The following is an 18,875-nucleotide window of genomic DNA, read 5'->3' as shown; positions in this document are numbered from 1 at the left end:
TCTTTCTCCTGTCTATTCCCCCCTCTCTTCTTTCCTCCCTTCTTCCTGTCTATTCCTCCCTGTCTTCTTTCCTTTCTTCCTCCTGTCTATTCCTCCCTCTCTTCTTCCTGTCTATTCCTCCCTCTCTTCTTTCCCCTCTTCCTGCTATCTATTCCTCCCTCTCTTCTTTCCTCTTTTCCTCTTGTCTATTCCTCCCTCTCTTCCTTCCTCTCTTCCTCCTGTCTATTCCTCCCTCTCTTCTTCCTGTCTATTCCTCCCTCTCTTCTTTCCTCTCTTCCTCCTGTCTATTCCTCCCTCTCTTCTTCCTGTCTATTCCTCTTTCTCTTCTTTCCTCTCTTCCTCCTGTCTATTCCTCCATTCTCTTCTTTATTCTCTTCCTCCTATCTATTCCTCCCTCTCTTCTTTCCTCTCTTCCTCCTGTCTATTCCTCCCTCTCTTCTTTCCTCTCTTTCTCCTGTCTATTCCCCCCTCTCTTCTTTCCTCCCTTCTTCCTGTCTATTCCTCCCTGCCTTCTTTCCTTTCTTCCTCCTGTCTATTCCTCCCTCTCTTCTTCCTGTCTATTCCTCCATCTCTTCTTTCCTCTCTTCCTCCCTCGCTTCCTCCCGTCTCATCCTCATATCTCTTCCTCCCTCTCTTCCTCCCTCTCTTCCTCCCGTCTCATCCTCATATCTCTTCCTCCCGTCTCATCCTCATATCTCTTCCTCCCTCTCTTCCTCCCTCTCTTCCTCCCGTCTCATCCTCATGTCTCTGCCTCATGTCTCTTCCTTCCTCTCTTCCTCCCTCTCTTCCACCCACTCTTCCTCCCTCTCTTCCTCCCGTCTCATCGTCAAGTCTCTTCCTCATGTCTCTTCCTCATGTCTCTTCCTCCCTCTCTTCCTCCCTCTCTTCCACCCACTCTTCCTCCCTCTCTTCCTCCCGTCTCATCGTCAAGTCTCTTCCTCATGTCTCTTCCTCATGTCTCTTCCTTCCTCTCTTCCTCCCTCTCTTCCACCCACTCTTCCTCCCTCTCTTCCTCCCGTCTCATCGTCAAGTCTCTTCCTCATGTCTCTTCCTCATGTCTCTTCCTCCCTCTCTTCCTCCCTATCTTCCTCATTTCTCTTCCTCCCTCTCTTCCTCGTGTCTCATCCTCATGTCTCTTCCTCATGTCTCTTCCTCCCGTCTCATCCTCATCTCTCTTCCTTCCTCTCTTCCTCCCTCTCTTCCTCCCTCTCATCCTCATGTCTCTTCCTCCCTCTCTTCCTCATGTCTCATCCTCATCTCTCTTCCTTCCTCTCTTCCTCCCTCTCTTCCTCCCTCTCATCCTCATGTCTCTTCCTCCCTCTCTTCCTCATGTCTCATCCTCATCTCTCTTCCTTCCTCTCTTCCTCCCTCCCTTCCTCCCGTCTCATCGTCATGCCTCTTCCTCATGTCTCTTCATCCCGTCTCATCCTCATCTCTCTTCCTTCCTCTCTTCCTCCCTCCCTTCCTCCCGTCTCACCCTCATTTCTCTTCCTCATGTCTCTTCCTCCCTCTATTTCTCCCTCTCTTCCTCCCTCTATTTCTCCCTCTCTTCCTCCCTCTCTTCCTCATGTCTCTTCCTCCCTATCGTCCTTCCTCACTTCCTCACTCCCCCCCCCCTCTCTTCCTCCTGTCTCTGGGCTCTGATAAGCCAGGATTCAAGACACTTTAGAAAAGCTGCAGTGAACTAAGCTCCTCCAGTCACAGAAACCAATTACCGTCAAACACCCAGACCTCTGCTCTGTGGGCCCAGCCCTGTGTCAGTACACACCACCATCCTCACTATAACCCTTACTAATACTTAGTTCATACAGCTTCTTAAGCTGACTTTGCAGAGGTAGAAAGAGGGTACACCTTGATAACCATGAAACTAGTGACCCGACCCACCACAACCAAGCCTGGCCTGAGGAGGCTAGCACCTACCCCCACGGAGAGACACACAACCCAGCCATATCTGGACTGGAGGAGCTAGATAATCATATCTGGACTGGATGAGCTAGATAATCATATCAGGACTGGAGGAGCTAGATAATCATATCTGGACTGGAGGAGCTAGATAATCATATCTGGACTGGAGGAGCTAGCTAGTCATATCTGGACTGGATGAGCTAGATAATCATATCTGGACTGGAGGAGCTAGATAATCATATCTGGACTGGAGGAGCTAGCTAGTAATATCTGGACTGGAGGAGCTAGCTAGTCATATCAGGACTGGAGGAACTAGCTAGTAATATCTGGACTGGTGGAGCTAGCTAGTCATATCAGGACTGGAGGAGCTAGATATTCATATCTGGACTGGATGAGCTAGATAATCATATCTGGACTGGAGGAGCTAGCTAGTCATATCAGGACTGGAGGAGCTAGCTAGTCATATCTACATTTACATTTACATTTAAGTCATTTAGCAGACGCTCTTATCCAGAGCGACTTACAAATTGGTGCATTCACCTTATGACATCCAGTGGAACAACCACTTTACAATAGTGCATCTAAATATTTTAAGGGGGGGAGGGGGTGAGAAGGATTACTTTATCCTATCCTAGGTATTCCTTAAAGAGGTGGGGTTTCAAGTGTCTCCGGAAGGTGGTGATTGACTCCGCTGTCCTGGCGTCGTGAGGGAGTTTGTTCCACCATTGGGGAGCCAGAGCAGCGAACAGTTTTGACTGAGCTGAGCGGGAACTGTACTTCCTCAGTGGTAGGGAGGCGAGCAGGCCAGAGGTGGATGAACGCAGTGCCCTTATTTGGGTGTAGGGCCTGATCAGAGCCTGGAGGTACTGAGGTGCCGTTCCCCTCACATCTGGACTGGTGGAGCTAGCTAGTCATATCAGGACTGGAGGAGCTAGCTAGTCATATCTGGACTGGATGAGCTAGATAATCATATCTGGACTGGAGGAGCTAGCTAGTCATATCTGGACTGGATGAGCTAGATAATCATATCTGGACTGGAGGAGCTAGCTAGTCATATCTGGACTGGATGAGCTAGCTAGTCATATCTGGACTGGAGGAGCTAGATAATCATATCTGGACTGGAGGAGCTAGCTAGTCATATCTGGACTGGAGGAGCTAGCTAGTCATATCTGGACTGGATGAGCTAGATAATCATATCAGGACTGGAGGAGCTAGATAATCATATCAGGACTGGAGGAGCTAGCTAGTAATATCTGGACTGGAGGAGCTAGCTAGTCATATCAGGACTGGAGGAACTAGCTAGTAATATCTGGACTGGTGGAGCTAGCTAGTCATATCAGGACTGGAGGAGCTAGATATTCATATCTGGACTGGAGGAGCTAGATAATCCTATTCACAGCTGACAAAAGAGTGTCTATGGACCAGAGATGGGTACATCTGTCCTAGGCTGGCGAACTATGTCAAAGCACCATAGACTGAGAGCTATAGACAGGGACACAGGAAACAATGGATAATTACCCGTGCTGGGCCTCTGTATAGACTTTTGTAATACTGGGAAGAGTGATATAGACTGCAGAATAGAGGGATGGAGTGGGAGGCTGTATAGAACAGAATGGAGAGAGAGAGGAAGAGAAAGAGAAAGTAGTAACTAGACAGAGTGCCAGTGTGGGCCAGTGGGAGTAGAGCTAAGTCACTGGCTTGTGTGTGTGTGTGTCTGTGTAACCAACTTGATCTCATAGTTTTACTTGGACGTGGACATAATTGATGACCAGCAAGAGTGGTCATCAATCATTAAGGTAAGGGTTAATGAATTTCTATCGTTGGATTCCAGCTTGCCTTATGCTTACGCCCATCTGCACACACACACACACACACACACACACACACACACACACACACACACACACACACACACACACACACACACACACACACACACACACACACACACACACACACACACACACACACACACACACACCGCCACCATCAGACTCTATTTAACTGCCCTGTCAGCGTTATAAAATCAGCCATCATAAACATGTTATATGACACATGACACACACACACTGTGACACTTCTGAATGTCTGGATGTCACACATTACATTACATTTAAGTCATTTAGCAGACGCTCTTATCCAGAGCGACTTACAAATTGGACATAAAGACGTACAGCCTCTGAGATGAGTCCAACTGATCAGTCTAGCCTAAAGAAGTGTTTTGCTAATGTAAAAACATATTCTTCATATCCGTTGAGCAAGACAAGAGAGAATGAATGAATGTGAGAGGGTGTGAGAGAGAGTGAGGGATGGAGAAGGAGAGAGGGTCACTGTAAGAGAGGACAAGAGAAAGGGACAGCCGGAGATTGAGAGTGAGTGAGCGATAGACAGGACACAACAGAGAGATTTAGAGGGACTGGTAGAGATATAGTGAAGAGAGAGAGAGATTATAGGAGGGAGGGAGGGAGGAGGGAGGGAGGGAGGGAGGAGGGGAGGGAGGGAGGGAGGGAGGGAGGGAGGGAGGGAGGGAGGGAGGGAGGGAGGGAGGGAGGGAGGGAGGGAGCAAGAGAGAATCTTGCTTTAAAAGATCCTGCTTTCCCATCTCCTGGCTGTCAGCTATTGATTTGCTGAGGAATATCCCTCATAGACTATATTTAATAAGACTGACAGCACTGCGCTTGACTGGGAATTAGCATACAATGCACACATACAGTTGAAGTCGGAAGTTTACATACACTTAGGTTGAAGTCATTACAACTCGTTTTTCAACCACTCCAACCACTTTTGGCATGTCGGTTAGGAAATCTACTTTGTGCATGACACAAGTCATTTTTCCAACAATTGTTTACAGGCATATTATTTCACTTATAATTCACTGTATTACAATTCCAGTGGGTCAGAAGTTTACATACAATACACTAAGTTGACTGTGCCTTTAAACAGCCTGGAAAATGACAGAAAATTATGTCATGGCTTTACAAGCTTCTGATGGACTAATTGATATCATTTGAGTCAATTGGAGGTATACCTGTGGATGTATTTCAAGGCCAACCTTCAAACTCAATGCCTCTTTGCTTGACATCATGGAAAAATCAAAAGAAATCAGCCAAGACCTCAGAAAAAAAATTGTAGACCTCCACAAGTCTGGTTCATCCTTGGGAGCAATTTCCAAACGCCTGAAGGTACCAAGTTCATCTGTACAAACAATAGTACACAAGTATTAACACCATGGGACCTCGCAGCCGTCATACTGCTCAGGAAGGAGACGCGTTCTGTCTCCTAGTGATGAACGTACTTTGATGCAAAAAGTGCAAATCAGTCCCAGAACAACAGCAAATGACCTTGTGAAGATGCTGGAGGAAACAGGTACAAAAGTATCTATATTCACAGTAAAATGAGTCCTATATCAACATAACCTGAAAGGCTGCTCAGCAAGGAAGAAGCCACTACTTCAAAAACGCCATAAAAAAGCCAGACTACGGTTTGCAACTGCACATGGAGAGAAAGATCATACTTTTTGGAGAAATGTCCTCTGGTCTGTTGAAACCATCGTAATGACCATTGTTATGTTTGGAGGAAAAAGGGGGAGGCTTGCAAGCTGAAAAACACCATCCCAACCGTGAAGCACGAGGGTGGCAGCATCATGTTGTGGGGGTGCTTTGCTGCAGGAGGGACTGGTGCACTTCACAAAATACATGGTATCATGAGGTAGGAAAATTATGTGGATATATTGAGGCAACATCTCAAGACATCAGTCAGGAAGCTAAAGCTTGGTCGCAAATGGGTCTTCCAAATGGACAATGACCCCAAGCATACTTCCAAAGTTGTGGCAAAATGGCTTAAGGACAACAAAGTCAAGGTATTGGAGGGGCCATCACAATGCCCTGACCTCAATCTCATACAACATTTGTGGGCAGAACTGAAAAGGAGTGTGCGAGCAAGGAGGCCTACAAACCTGACTCAGTTACACCAGCTCTGTCAGGAGGAATGGGCCAAAATTCACCCAACTTATTGTGGGAAGCTTGTGGAAGGCTTCCTGAATCGTTTGACCCAAGTTAAACAATTTAAAGGCAATGCTACCGAATACTAAATTGAGTGTATGTATACTTCTGACCCACTGGCAATGTGATGAAAGATATATTAATCATTCTCTCTACTATTATTCAGACATTTCACTTTCTTGAAATAAAGTGGTGATCCTAACTGACCTAAGACAGGGTATTTTTACTAGGATTAAATGTCAGGAATTGTGAAAAACTGAGTTTAAATGTATTTGACTTAGGTGTATGTAAACTTTCGACTTCAACTGTATGTACTGAGTATAACAAACGATTAAGAGCACCTTCCTAATATTGCCTTGCCCTCAGAACAGCCTCAATTCGTCGGGCCATGGACTCTACAGGATGTCGAAAGCGTTTCACAGGGATATTGACCCATGTTTAATCCAAAGCTTCCAACAGTTTGTTCCGATGCTAATAAATGTTGGCTGGATGCCCTTTGGGTGGTGGAACATTCTTGATGCACGTGGGAAAGTGTTGAGCGTGAAAAATTGTTGCAGTTCTTGATAGAAACCGGTGCGGCTGGCAGCTACTACCATACCCCTGTCTTTCCCATTCCCCCTCTGAATGGCACACATATACAATACATGTCACAAATGTCTCAAGGCTTAAAAAATCTTCTTTAACTTGTCTCCTTCCCTTCATCTACACTCACTGAAGTGGATTTAACAAGAGACATCAAAAAGGATCATATCTTTCACCTGGATTCACCTGGTCAGTTTGTCATAGAAATAACATTTTGTATACTCAGTGTACATCCACACACACTCATATATACATGTATGCACGCAGGCATTCACAGTTCTGTAAGGATGGGTTGAGGCAGGGATGTTCCGCTGACCTATAAGCCCACTCCTGTGTCCCTATCTGCTTCAGTCCACATCAAATGTGAGAAGATGCACGCACACACAAACATGATCAATTACCAATTTCAGCCTTTGAGAAAATAATTTCCGGAGAAAACAGAGGAAAGAAAGAGCAGAAAAAAAGGAAAGAGAAATGATTCACTGCTCATCCTCCCTGAGAGCCTTTTTCTTCTACTGTTGTATCCATTCCAGATGTATTTTATTGTCTCACTATTTCCCTCCCTTCATCACCCGGCTTCCTCTCTCCAATCCCTCTTTCTCCATCCCTCACTCTCTCCATCCATATCGTTCTCCATCCCACTCTCTCCATCCCTCTCTCTCCATCCCTCACTCTCTCCATCCATATCTTTCTCCATCCCTCTCTCTACATCCCTCTCTCTTTCTCCATCCCACTCTCTCCATCCCTCTCTCTCCATCCCACTCTCTCCATCCCTCTCTCTCCATCCCTCACTCTCCATCCCTCTCTCTCCATCCCACTCTCTCCATCCCTCTCTCTCCATCCCTCACTCTCCATCCCTCTCTCTCCATCCCTCTCTCTCCATCCCACTCTCTCCATCCCTCTCTCTCCATCCCTCACTCTCTCCATCCATATCTTTCTCCATCCAACTCTCTCCATCACTCTCTCTCCATCCCTCACTCTCTCCATCCATATCTTTCTCCATCCCTCTCTCTCCATCCCTCACTCTCTCCATCCATATCTTTCTCCATCCCTCTCTCTACATCCCTCTCTCTTTCTCCATCCCACTCTCTCCATCCATATCTTTCTCCATCCCACTCTCTCCATCACTCTCTCTCCATCCCTCACTCTCTCCATCCATATCTTTCTCCATCCCTCTCTCTCCATCCCTCACTCTCTCCATCCATATCTTTCTCCATCCCTCTCTCTACATCCCTCTCTCTTTCTCCATCCCACTCTCTCCATCCCTCTCTCTCCATCCCACTCTCTCCATCCCTCTCTCTCCATCACTCACTCTCCATCCCTCTCTCTCCATCCCACTCTCTCCATCCCTCTCTCTACATCCCTCTCTCTTTCTCCATCCCACTCTCTCCATCCCACTCTCTCCATCCCTCTCTCTCCATCCATATCTTTCTCCATCCCACTCTCTCCATCCCTCTCTCTTTCTCCATCCCACTCTCTCCATCCCTCTCTCTCTCTCCACCCATATATTTCTCCATCCCACTCTCTCCATCCCTCTCTCTTTCTCCATCCCTCTCTCTCCATCCCTCTCTCTCTCTCCATCCATATCTTTCTCCATCCCACTCTCTCCATCCCTCTCTCTTTCTCCATCCCTCACTCTCTCCATCCATATCTTTCTCCATCCCACTCTCTCCATCCCTCTCTCTTTCTCCATCCCACTCTCTCCATCCCTCTCTCTCTCTCCATCCCTCACTCTCTCCATCCATATCTTTCTCCATCCCACTCTCTCCATCCCTCTCTCTCTCTCCACCCATATCTTTCTCCATCCCACTCTCTCCATCCCTCACTCTCTCCATCCATATCTTTCTCCATCCCACTCTCTTTCTCCATCCCACTCTCTCCATCCCTCACTCTCTCCATCCATATCTTTCTCCATCCCACTCTCTCCATCCCTCTCTCTTTCTCCATCCCACTCTCTCCATCCCTCTCTCTCTCTCCACCCATATATTTCTCCATCCCACTCTCTCCATCCCTCTCTCTTTCTCAATCCCACTCTCTCCATCCCTCTCTCTCTCCATCCATATCTTTCTCAATCCCACTCTCTCCATCCCTCTCTCTCTCCATCCATATCTTTCTCCATCTCACTCTCTCCATCCCTCTCTCTCTCTCCATCCCTCACTCTCTCCATCCATATCTTTCTCCATCCCACTCTCTCCATCCCTCTCTCTCTCTCCACCCATATCTTTCTCCATCCCACTCTCTCCATCCCTCACTCTCTCCATCCATATCTTTCTCCATCCCACTCTCTCCATCCCTCTCTCTTTCTCCATCCCACTCTCTCCATCCCTCACTCTCTCCATCCATATCTTTCTCCATCCCACTCTCTCCATCCCTCTCTCTTTCTCCATCCCACTCTCTCCATCCCTCTCTCTCTCTCCACCCATATATTTCTCCATCCCACTCTCTCCATCCCTCTCTCTTTCTCAATCCCACTCTCTCCATCCCTCTCTCTCTCCATCCATATCTTTCTCAATCCCACTCTCTCCATCCCTCACTCTCTCCATCCATATATTTCTCCATCCCACTCTCTCCATCCCTCTCTCTTTCTCAATCCCACTCTCTCCATCCCTCTCTCTCTCCATCCATATCTTTCTCAATCCCACTCTCTCCATCCCTCACTCTCTCCATCCATATCTTTCTCCATCTCACTCTCTCCATCCCTCTCTCTTTCTCAATCCCACTCTCTCCATCCCTCTCTCTCTCCATCCATATCTTTCTCCATCTCACTCTCTCCATCCCTCTCTCTCTCCATCCATATCTTTCTCCATCTCACTCTCTCCATCCCTCACTCTCTCCATCCATATCTTTCTCCATCTCACTCTCTCATCCCTCTCACTCTCCATCCATATCTTTCTCCATCCCACTCTCTCCATCCCTCTCTCTCCACCCATATATTTCTCCATCCCACTCTCTCCATCCCTCTCTCTTTCTCAATCCCACTCTCTCCATCCCTCTCTCTCTCCATCCATATCTTTCTCCATCTCACTCTCTCCATCCCTCTCTCTCTCCATCCATATCTTTCTCCATCTCACTCTCTCCATCCCTCACTCTCTCCATCCATATCTTTCTCCATCTCACTCTCTCCATCCCTCACTCTCTCCATCCATATCTTTCTCCATCCCTCTCTCTACATCCCTCTCTCTTTCTCCATCCCACACTCTTCATCCCTCTCTCTTTCTCCATCCCACACTCTCTCCATCCCTCTCTCTCTCTCTCTCCATCCCTCTCTCTCTCTCTCTCTCTCTCTCTCTCTCTCTCTCTCTCTCTCTCTCTCTCTCTCTCTCTCTCTCTCTCTCTCTCTCTCTCTCTCTCCATCTCACTCTCTATCTCTCCATCCCACTCTCTCCATCCCTCTCACTCTCCATCCATATCTTTCTCCATCTCACTCTCTCCATCCCTCTCTCTCCATCCATATCTTTCTACATCCCTCTCTCTTTCTCCATCCCACACTCTTCATCCCTCTCTCTTTCTCCATCCCACACTCTCTCCATCCCTCTCTCTCTCTCCATCCCTCTCTCTCTCTCTCTCTCTCTCTCTCTCTCTCTCTCTCTCTCTCTCTCTCTCTCTCTCTCTCTCTCTCTCTCTCTCTCTCTCTCCATCTCACTCTCTATCTCTCCATCTCACTCTCTTCATCCCTCTCTCTTTCTCCATCCCACACTCTTCACCCCTCTCTCTTTCTCCATCCCACACTCTCTCCATCCCTCTCTCTCTCTCTCTCACTCCATCCCTCTCTCTATCTCTCCATCCCTCTCTCGCCATCCCTCTCTCCTAATCTCTTAGTCATGGATCATCCTCCGTTCTCCCCATCTAATTAATTTTCTTTTATTCACCTTCTCTCTGACTCATGATCTGTCCCTCATCCTCCCGTCTTTAACTGTCCCTCATCCTCCTCTCTTTAACTGTCCCTCATCCTCCTCTCTTTAACTGTCCCTCATCCTCCTCTCTTTAACTGTCCCCCATCCTCCTCTCTTTAACTGTCCTTCATTCTCTCATCTTTAACTGTCTCTCCTCCTCCCCTCTTTAACTGTCCCTCGTCTTCCCTTCTTTAACTGTCCCTCGTCCTCCCCTCTTTAACTGTCCCTCGTCCTCCCCTCTTTAACTGTCCCTTGTCCTCCCCTCTTTAACTGTCTCTCGTCCTCCCCTCTTTAACTGTCTTTCGTCCTCCCCTCTTTAACTGTCTCTTGTCCTCCCCTCTTTAACTGTCTCTCGTCCTCCCCTCTTTAACTGTATTTCGCCCTCCCCTCTTTAACTGTCTCTTGTCCTCCCCTCTTTAACTGTCTCTTGTCCTCCCCTCTTTAACTGTCTCTCGTCCTCCTCTCTTTAACTGTCTCTCGTCCTCCACTCTTTAACTGTCTCTCGTCCTCCCCTCTTTAACTGTGTCTCGTCCTCCTCTCTTTAACTGTCTCTCGTCCTCCCCTCTTTAACTGTCTCTCGTCCTCCCCTCTTTAACTGTCTCTCGTCCTCCCCACTTTTTTTTGCCATCTCCAATTTCTCTCCCTCTGTCTTGCTTCCTCTCATTCATTCTTTCTCTCCATCCCTCTATTTCTCTATTGTTTCTCTCTATCTGTCTGTGATTCCTACTGAATTACTCCCCCAGGAGCCTCCCGCTACCTGCCGCATTCACCGGTCAACTTCATACAGCTGCAGCACTCACATACCCACCCACAGTACACACACACACTCTCTCTGCAGCAAGCTCACATACCCACCCACAGTACACACACACACTCTCTCTGCAGCAAGCTCACATACCCACCCACAGTACACACACACACTCTCTCTGCAGCAAGCTCACATACCCACCCACAGTACACACACACACTCTCTCTGCAGCAAGCTCACATACCCACCCACAGTACACACACACACTCTCTCTGCAGCAAGCTCACATACCCACCCACAGTACACACACACTCTCTCTGCAGCAAGCTCACATACCCACCCACAGTACACACACACACTCTCTCTGCAGCAAGCTCACATACCCACCCACAGTACACACACACACTCTCTCTGCAGCAAGCTCACATACCCACCCACAGTACACACACACTCTCTCTGCAGCAAGCTCACATACCCACCCACAGTACACACACACTCTCTCTGCAGCAAGCTCACATACCCACCCACAGTACACACACACACTCTCTCTCTCACATACCCACCCTGCAGCAAGCTCACATACCCACCCACAGTACACACACACTCTCTCTGCAGCAAGCTCACATACCCACCCACAGTACACACACACACTCTCTCTGCAGCAAGCTCACATACCCACCCACAGTACACACACACACTCTCTCTGCAGCAAGCTCACATACCCACCCACAGTACACACACACACTCTCTCTGCAGCTCACATACCCACCCACAGCTCACATACCCACCCTCTCTGCAGCTCACATACCCACCCACACACACTCTCTCTGCAGCAAGCTCACATACCCACCCACAGTACACACACACTCTCTCTGCAGCAAGCTCACATACCCACCCACAGTACACACACACTCTCTCTGCAGCAAGCTCACATACCCACCCACAGTACACACACACACTCTCTCTGCAGCAAGCTCACATACCCACCCACAGTACACACACACACTCTCTCTGCAGCAAGCTCACATACCCACCCACAGTACACACACACACTCTCTCTGCAGCAAGCTCACATACCCACCCACAGTACCCACACACACACACTCTCTCTGCAGCAAGCTCACATACCCACCCACAGTACACACACACTCTCTCTGCAGCAAGCTCACATACCCACCCACAGTACACACACACACTCTCTCTGCAGCACTCACATACCCACCCACAGTACACACACACACTCTCTCTGCAGCACTCTCATACCCACCCACAGTACACACACACTATCTCTGCAGCAAGCTCACATACCCACCCACAGTACACACACACACACTCTCTCTGCAGCACTCTCATACCCACCCACAGTACACACACACACTCTCTCTGCAGCAAGCTCACATACCCACCCACAGTACACACACACTCTCTCTGCAGCAAGCTCACATACCCACCCACAGTACACACACACACTCTCTCTGCAGCAAGCTCACATACCCACCCACAGTACACACACACACTCTCTCTGCAGCAAGCTCACATACCCACCCACAGTACACACACACACTCTCTCTGCAGCAAGCTCACATACCCACCCACAGTACACACACACACTCTCTCTGCAGCAAGCTCACATACCCACCCACAGTACACACACACACACTCTCTGCAGCAAGCTCACATACCCACCCACAGTACACACACACACTCTCTCTGCAGCAAGCTCACATACCCACCCACAGTACACACACACACTCTCTACAGCAAGCTCACATACCCACCCACAGTACACACACACACACTCTCTGCAGCAAGCTCACATACCCACCCACAGTACACACACACACACTCTCTGCAGCAAGCTCACATACCCACCCACAGTACACACACACACTCTCTACAGCAAGCTCACATACCCACCCACAGTACACACACACACACTCTCTGCAGCAAGCTCACATACCCACCCACAGTACACACACACACACTCTCTGCAGCAAGCTCACATACCCACCCACAGTACACACACACACACTCTCTGCAGCAAGCTCACATACCCACCCACAGTACACACACACACACTCTCTGCAGCAAGCTCACATACCCACCCACAGTACACACACACACACTCTCTGCAGCAAGCTCACATACCCACCCACAGTACACACACACTCTCTCTCACACACACACACACACACACACACACACACACACACACACACACACACACACACACACACACACACACACACACACACACACACACACACACACACACACACACACACACACACACACACACACACACACACACACACACACACTTCACACAGACACCTACAATGTAAACGCACAGGCAAGCACGACACACTCTCTCTCCCACACACAACTACATACACGCTGGCTACACAGAATGAAATATCAGAGACATGTTGGCCTCCTATTACTATACATGACACTATCGTATCTAATGTAACACAGGTACATTACAGAACAAACTGCCATAGAGATAGTGACATCATGCTCTCTCATGCACACAAGACTGGCATGAGCTAATACACACCTATTTGGCACACCTCTCTCTCTCCCATCATCCCATCTCTCTCTCTCTCACACAGCATCTCTCGCTCTCTCTCTCTCTCTCTCTCTCTCTCTCTCTCTCTCTCTCTCTCTCTCTCTCTCTCTCTCTCTCTCTCTCTCACGCACAGCCTCTCTCTCACGTCATCCATCTTTGTCTCTCACCCACAGCCTCTCTCTCATCATCCCATCTCTCTCTCACACACAGCCTCTTTCTCTCTCTCTTCCGCTCTTTCAGTCTCGCTCTCCCTTTCTCCATTTCTCACCCCCCCCACACACACACACACTGACAACTGCATCAGCTACACACTGACATAAATGACAGACAGATAGGGAGAGAAGGAGATATGGAAACAGAAAAATGAGGACAGCTGTCCAGAGGATACTTACAGCATTTGATGAAATGGTAGTGGGACATGTTATCCTTTTATCAGTCAGTCAGATAGTCAGAGACAGAGTCAGCCACAGGTTCCCTCCAGCTCTGGCTAAGCTAACAGCAGTGCTAGTAACCCAGCACCATGCATTATTCATTCAGCTGCTATCGACTCCGCTCCTCTCTGCATTTTTCACTATAGGATTCAGATGGCAGCAGAGCACACACACACACAGTCAGCACGCAGACACATCATCGTAGAGTTGCAGCGCTTGCAGCTCTCCCAGCCGTCGGCCAGATAACCGACCCACAACCTCTCCCCAATCATGACCGGCGCACGTGCTCATTGCACATCACTGACTGACAGCACAGTAGACCCGCCCCACTGCAACACACCCCCCTGACGCAATGCTTCACACCTGACACACACATTTCCACTACAGATGAATGTGTCAGACACACACACACACACCTCCCTCTGCTTTTCCTGAGCTGAAAGAAAAAGGGGCGGAATTAATTGGGGTGACTCTTCACTCTCGAGGATGAGAGAGAGAGAGAGAGAGAGAGAGAGAGAGAGAGAGAGAGAGAGAGAGAGAGAGAGAGAGAGAGAGAGAGAGAGAGAGAGAGAGAGAGAGAGAGAGAGAGAGAGAGAGAGAGAGAGAGAGAGAGAGAGAATAGATAAGGAGTGGATGGAGAGAATGGAAAAGGAGGAAGAAAAGGATGGAGCGCATTCGATAGAGGTAGAGAAAGAGAGGGAACAATTGCAAAAGGAGGGGAAATAGAGAAACAGAATTAGAAAGATGGCAAGAGAGAGGGATGAAGTAAAATGGAGAGCAAACGATAGAGGTGGAGAGAGAGTGATGTTGAGCTGCTGCAGTGTGGCTCTGCTCTGTTCTCAGGGCCGTGACGGGATAAATGTTCAGCAATGGTCCTTTAACTGGCCACAAATTAGCTCTAGATAAGCCTGGTCATCATTTAACGACCGGTCACGTACCGTCACACACACTTCATCATACATGTCACCCCCTCTCTCACACAGCACCACCACACCACTGATTTACACGCATGGCATGAAGTGTGAAGCGGCCACGTTTGTGTGTTTATGTGTGTGTTTATTTGCGCGCGTGTGTGTGTTTGTGTGTGTGTGTGTGTTTGGATGTATGTATATGTCTATAGATTTACTGTGAATATACGTGCCTCATACTGCATGTGATTGTGTGAGGAGATTGATTTGCATGCATGAATAAGTTAGCTGCAACATAGAACAGCAACTAGACCTCACAGTCTCATGTCAGAATTAGAACTACAGCCATGTTTCTCAAACGTCAAATTTCAAAGTTGTTCCAAATGTCAAATTACAGTGTTTAAGGTTAATTTTGGGCATTAACTCCAAATTCTTAAGGTTAGGCATTAAAAGCCAAATTAAGCTCGATATGAAAATGTGGTCGAAGGCTTCATATGGAGGGTGTAACGCAATTGCGGAGCCTCCGGAGGCATGCAGAGGCCAAACGAAGCTCCATACCGTATCGCTGTGAGCCTCTCAAATTTTGTAACAATGCGCAGGGCTTGGTATAGCTCCACATTGACATGATTGGTTGACGATTGGTGGGGGCGGAAGGTCCTGCAGAAACAGGAACTCACAACTTCCTTCACAGCAGCTCTGTGCCGCTCCATGATGTTGGATTGACCATGCACCCCCTTTCACTCTGAATGGTTAAGGTAAGGGGTTAAGGTAAGGGTTAAGGTAAGGGTTAAGGTAAGGGTTAAGGTAAGGGTTAAGGTAAGGGGTTAAGGTAAGGGGTTAAGGTAAGGGTTACGGTAAGGGTTAAGGTAAGGGTTACGGTAAGGGTTAAGGTAAGGGTTACGGTAAGGGTTAAGGTAAGGGTTAAGGTAAGGGTTAAGGTAAGGGTTAAGGTAAGGGTTAAGGTAAGGGTTACGGTAAGGGTTAAGGTAAGGGTTACGGTAAGGGGTTAAGGTAAGGGTTAAGGTAAGGGTTAAGGTAAGGGTTAAGGTAAGGGTTAAGGTAAGGGTTAAGGTAAGGGTTAAGGTAAGGGTTAAGGTAAGGGTTAAGGTAAGGGTTACGGTAAGGGGTTAAGGTAAGGGTTAAGGTAAGGGTTACGGTAAGGGTTAAGTTTAGGGTTAAGGTAAGGGGTTAAGGTAAGGGGTTAAGTTAAGGGGTTAAGGTAAGGGTTAAGGTAAGGGGTTAAGGTAAGGGGTTAAGGTAAGGGTTACGGTAAGGGGTTAAGGTAAGGGTTACGGTAAGGGGTTAAGGTAAGGGTTAAGGTAAGGGGTTAAGGTAAGGGGTTAAGGTAAGGGTTACGGTAAGGGGTTAAGGTAAGGGTTACGGTAAGGGGTTAAGGTAAGGGTTACGGTAAGGGGTTAAGGTAAGGGTTACGGTAAGGGTTAAGGTAAGGGTTAAGGTAAGGGTTAAGGTAAGGGTTACGGTAAGGGGTTAAGGTAAGGGTTAAGGTAAGGGTTACGGTAAGGGTTAAGTTTAGGGTTAAGGTAAGGGGTTAAGGTAAGGGTTAAGGTAAGGGTTAAGGTAAGGGGTTAAGGTAAGGGGTTAAGGTAAGGGTTACGGTAAGGGTTAAGGTAAGGGTTAAGTTTAGGGTTAAGGTAAGGGGTTAAGGTAAGGGTTAAGGTAAGGGTTAAGGTAAGGGGTTAAGGTAAGGGTTAAGGTAAGGGTTAAGGTAAGGGGTTAAGGTAAGGGGTTAAGGTAAGGGTTACGGTAAGGGGTTAAGGTAAGGGTTACGGTAAGGGGTTAAGGTAAGGGTTAAGGTAAGGGGTTAAGGTAAGGGGTTAAGGTAAGGGTTACGGTAAGGGGTTAAGGTAAGGGTTACGGTAAGGGGTTAAGGTAAGGGTTACGGTAAAGGGTTAAGGTAAGGGTTACGGTAAGGGGTTAAGGTAAGGGTTACGGTAAGGGGTTAAGGTAAGGGTTACGGTAAGGGGTTAAGGTAAGGGTTACGGTAAGGGGTTAAGGTAAGGGTTACGGTAAGGGGTTAAGGTAAGGGTTACGGTAAGGGGTTAAGGTAAGGGTTACGGTAAGGGGTTAAGGTAAGGGTTACGGTAAGGGGTTAAGGTAAGGGTTACGGTAAGGGGTTAAGGTAAGGGTTAAGGTAAGGGGTTAAGGTAAGGGGTTAAGGTAAGGGTTACGGTAAGGGGTTAAGGTAAGGGTTAAGGTAAGGGTTACGGTAAGGGTTAAGTTTAGGGTTAAGGTAAGGGGTTAAGGTAAGGGGTTAAGGTAAGGGTTAAGGTAAGGGTTAAGGTAAGGGGTTAAGGTAAGGGGTTAAGGTAAGAGTTAAGGTAAGGGTTACGGTAAGGGTTACGGTAAGGGTTAAGGTAAGGGTTACGGTAAGGGTTAAGTTTAGGGTTAAGGTAAGGGGTTAAGGTAAGGGTTAAGGTAAGGGTTACGGTAAGGGTTACGGTAAGGGTTACGGTAAGGGTTAAGGTAAGGGTTAAGGTAAGGGTTAAGGAGACGGTTAAGGTAAGGGTTAAGGTAAGGGTTAAGGTAAGGGTTACGGTAAGGGTTAAGTTTAGGGTTAAGGTAAGGGGTTAAGGTAAGGGGTTAAGGTAAGGGTTACGGTAAGGGTTACGGTAAGGGTTACGGTAAGGGTTACGGTAAGGGTTAAGGTAAGGGTTAAGGTAAGGGTTAAGGAGACGGTTAAGGTAAGGGTTAAGGTAAGGGTTAAGGAGACGGTTAAGGTAAGGGTTAAGGTAAGGGTTAAGGTAAGGGTTAAGTAGACGGTTAAGGTAAGGGGTTAAGGTAAGGGTTAAGGTAAGGGTTAAGGTAAGGGTTAAGGTAAGGGGTTAAGGTAAGGGTTAAGGTAAGGGGTTAAGGTAAGGGGTTAAGGTAAGGGTTAAGGTAAGGGTTAAGGTAAGGGGTTAAGGTAAGGGGTTAAGGTAAGGGTTACGGTAAGGGGTTAAGGTAAGGGTTAAGGTAAGGGTTACGGTAAGGGTTAAGTTTAGGGTTAAGGTAAGGGGTTAAGGTAAGGGGTTAAGGTAAGGGTTAAGGTAAGGGTTAAGGTAAGGGGTTAAGGTAAGGGGTTAAGGTAAGGGTTAAGGTAAGGGTTACGGTAAGGGTTAAGGTAAGGGTTAAGGTAAGAGGTTAAGGCAAAAGGTTAAGGCAAGTTGTTAAGGGAAAGGGTTACGGTAAGGGTTAAGGTAAGGGGTTAAGGTAAGGGGTTAAGGTAAGGGTTAAGGTAAGGGTTACGGTAAGGGTTAAGTTTAGGGTTAAGGTAAGGGGTTAAGGTAAGGGGTTAAGGTAAGGGTTACGGTAAGGGTTAAGGTTAGGGTTAAGGTAAGGGTTAAGGTAAGGGGTTAACGTAAGGGTTAAGGTAAGGGTTACGGTAAGGGTTACGGTAAGGGTTAAGGTAAGGGTTAAGGAGACGTTTAAGGTAAGGGTTAAGGTAAGGGTTAAGGTAAGGGTTACGGTAAGGGTTAAGGTAAGGGTTAAGGTAAGGGTTAAGGAGACGGTTAAGGTAAGGGTTAAGGTAAGAGGTTAAGGCAAAAGGTTAAGGCAAGTTGTTAAGGGAAAGGGTTACGGTAAGGGTTACGGTAAGGGTTACGGTAAGGGTTAAGGTAAGGGTTAAGGTAAGGGTTAAGGAGACGGTTAAGGTAAGGGTTAAGGTAAGGGTTAAGGAGACGGTTAAGGTAAGGGTTAAGGTAAGAGGTTAAGGCAAAAGGTTAAGGCAAGTTGTTAAGGGAAAGGGTTACGGTAAGGGTTAAGGTAAGGGTTAAGGTTAGGGGTTTACAGGTAAAGGTTAAGGTAAGAGGTTAAGGTAAGAGGTTAAGGCAAGTTG

General features: G+C 47.7%; 1 protein-coding gene across 1 annotated transcript in view; it reads right to left on the bottom strand.

Moving 5' to 3' along the window:
* The window catches only part of LOC124044168 (unconventional myosin-XVI-like), a 519,573-nt gene extending 505,196 nt beyond the window's left edge, over window positions 1-14,377 (bottom strand). Inside the window, exon 1 of the mRNA XM_046363671.1 lies at window positions 14,094-14,377. Within this exon, the coding sequence (XP_046219627.1) occupies window positions 14,094-14,121 (28 nt within the window). The 5' untranslated portion in view covers window positions 14,122-14,377. The remainder of the gene's footprint in view (window positions 1-14,093) is intronic.
* Window positions 14,378-18,875: the final 4,498 nt, after the last annotated feature.

Source organism: Oncorhynchus gorbuscha, linkage group LG09, assembly GCF_021184085.1.
Source record: "Oncorhynchus gorbuscha isolate QuinsamMale2020 ecotype Even-year linkage group LG09, OgorEven_v1.0, whole genome shotgun sequence".
NCBI lineage: Eukaryota > Metazoa > Chordata > Actinopteri > Salmoniformes > Salmonidae > Oncorhynchus > Oncorhynchus gorbuscha.
The sequence above is the reverse complement of the archived record's forward strand: the minus strand, read 5'-3'. Positions and strand labels throughout refer to the sequence as shown.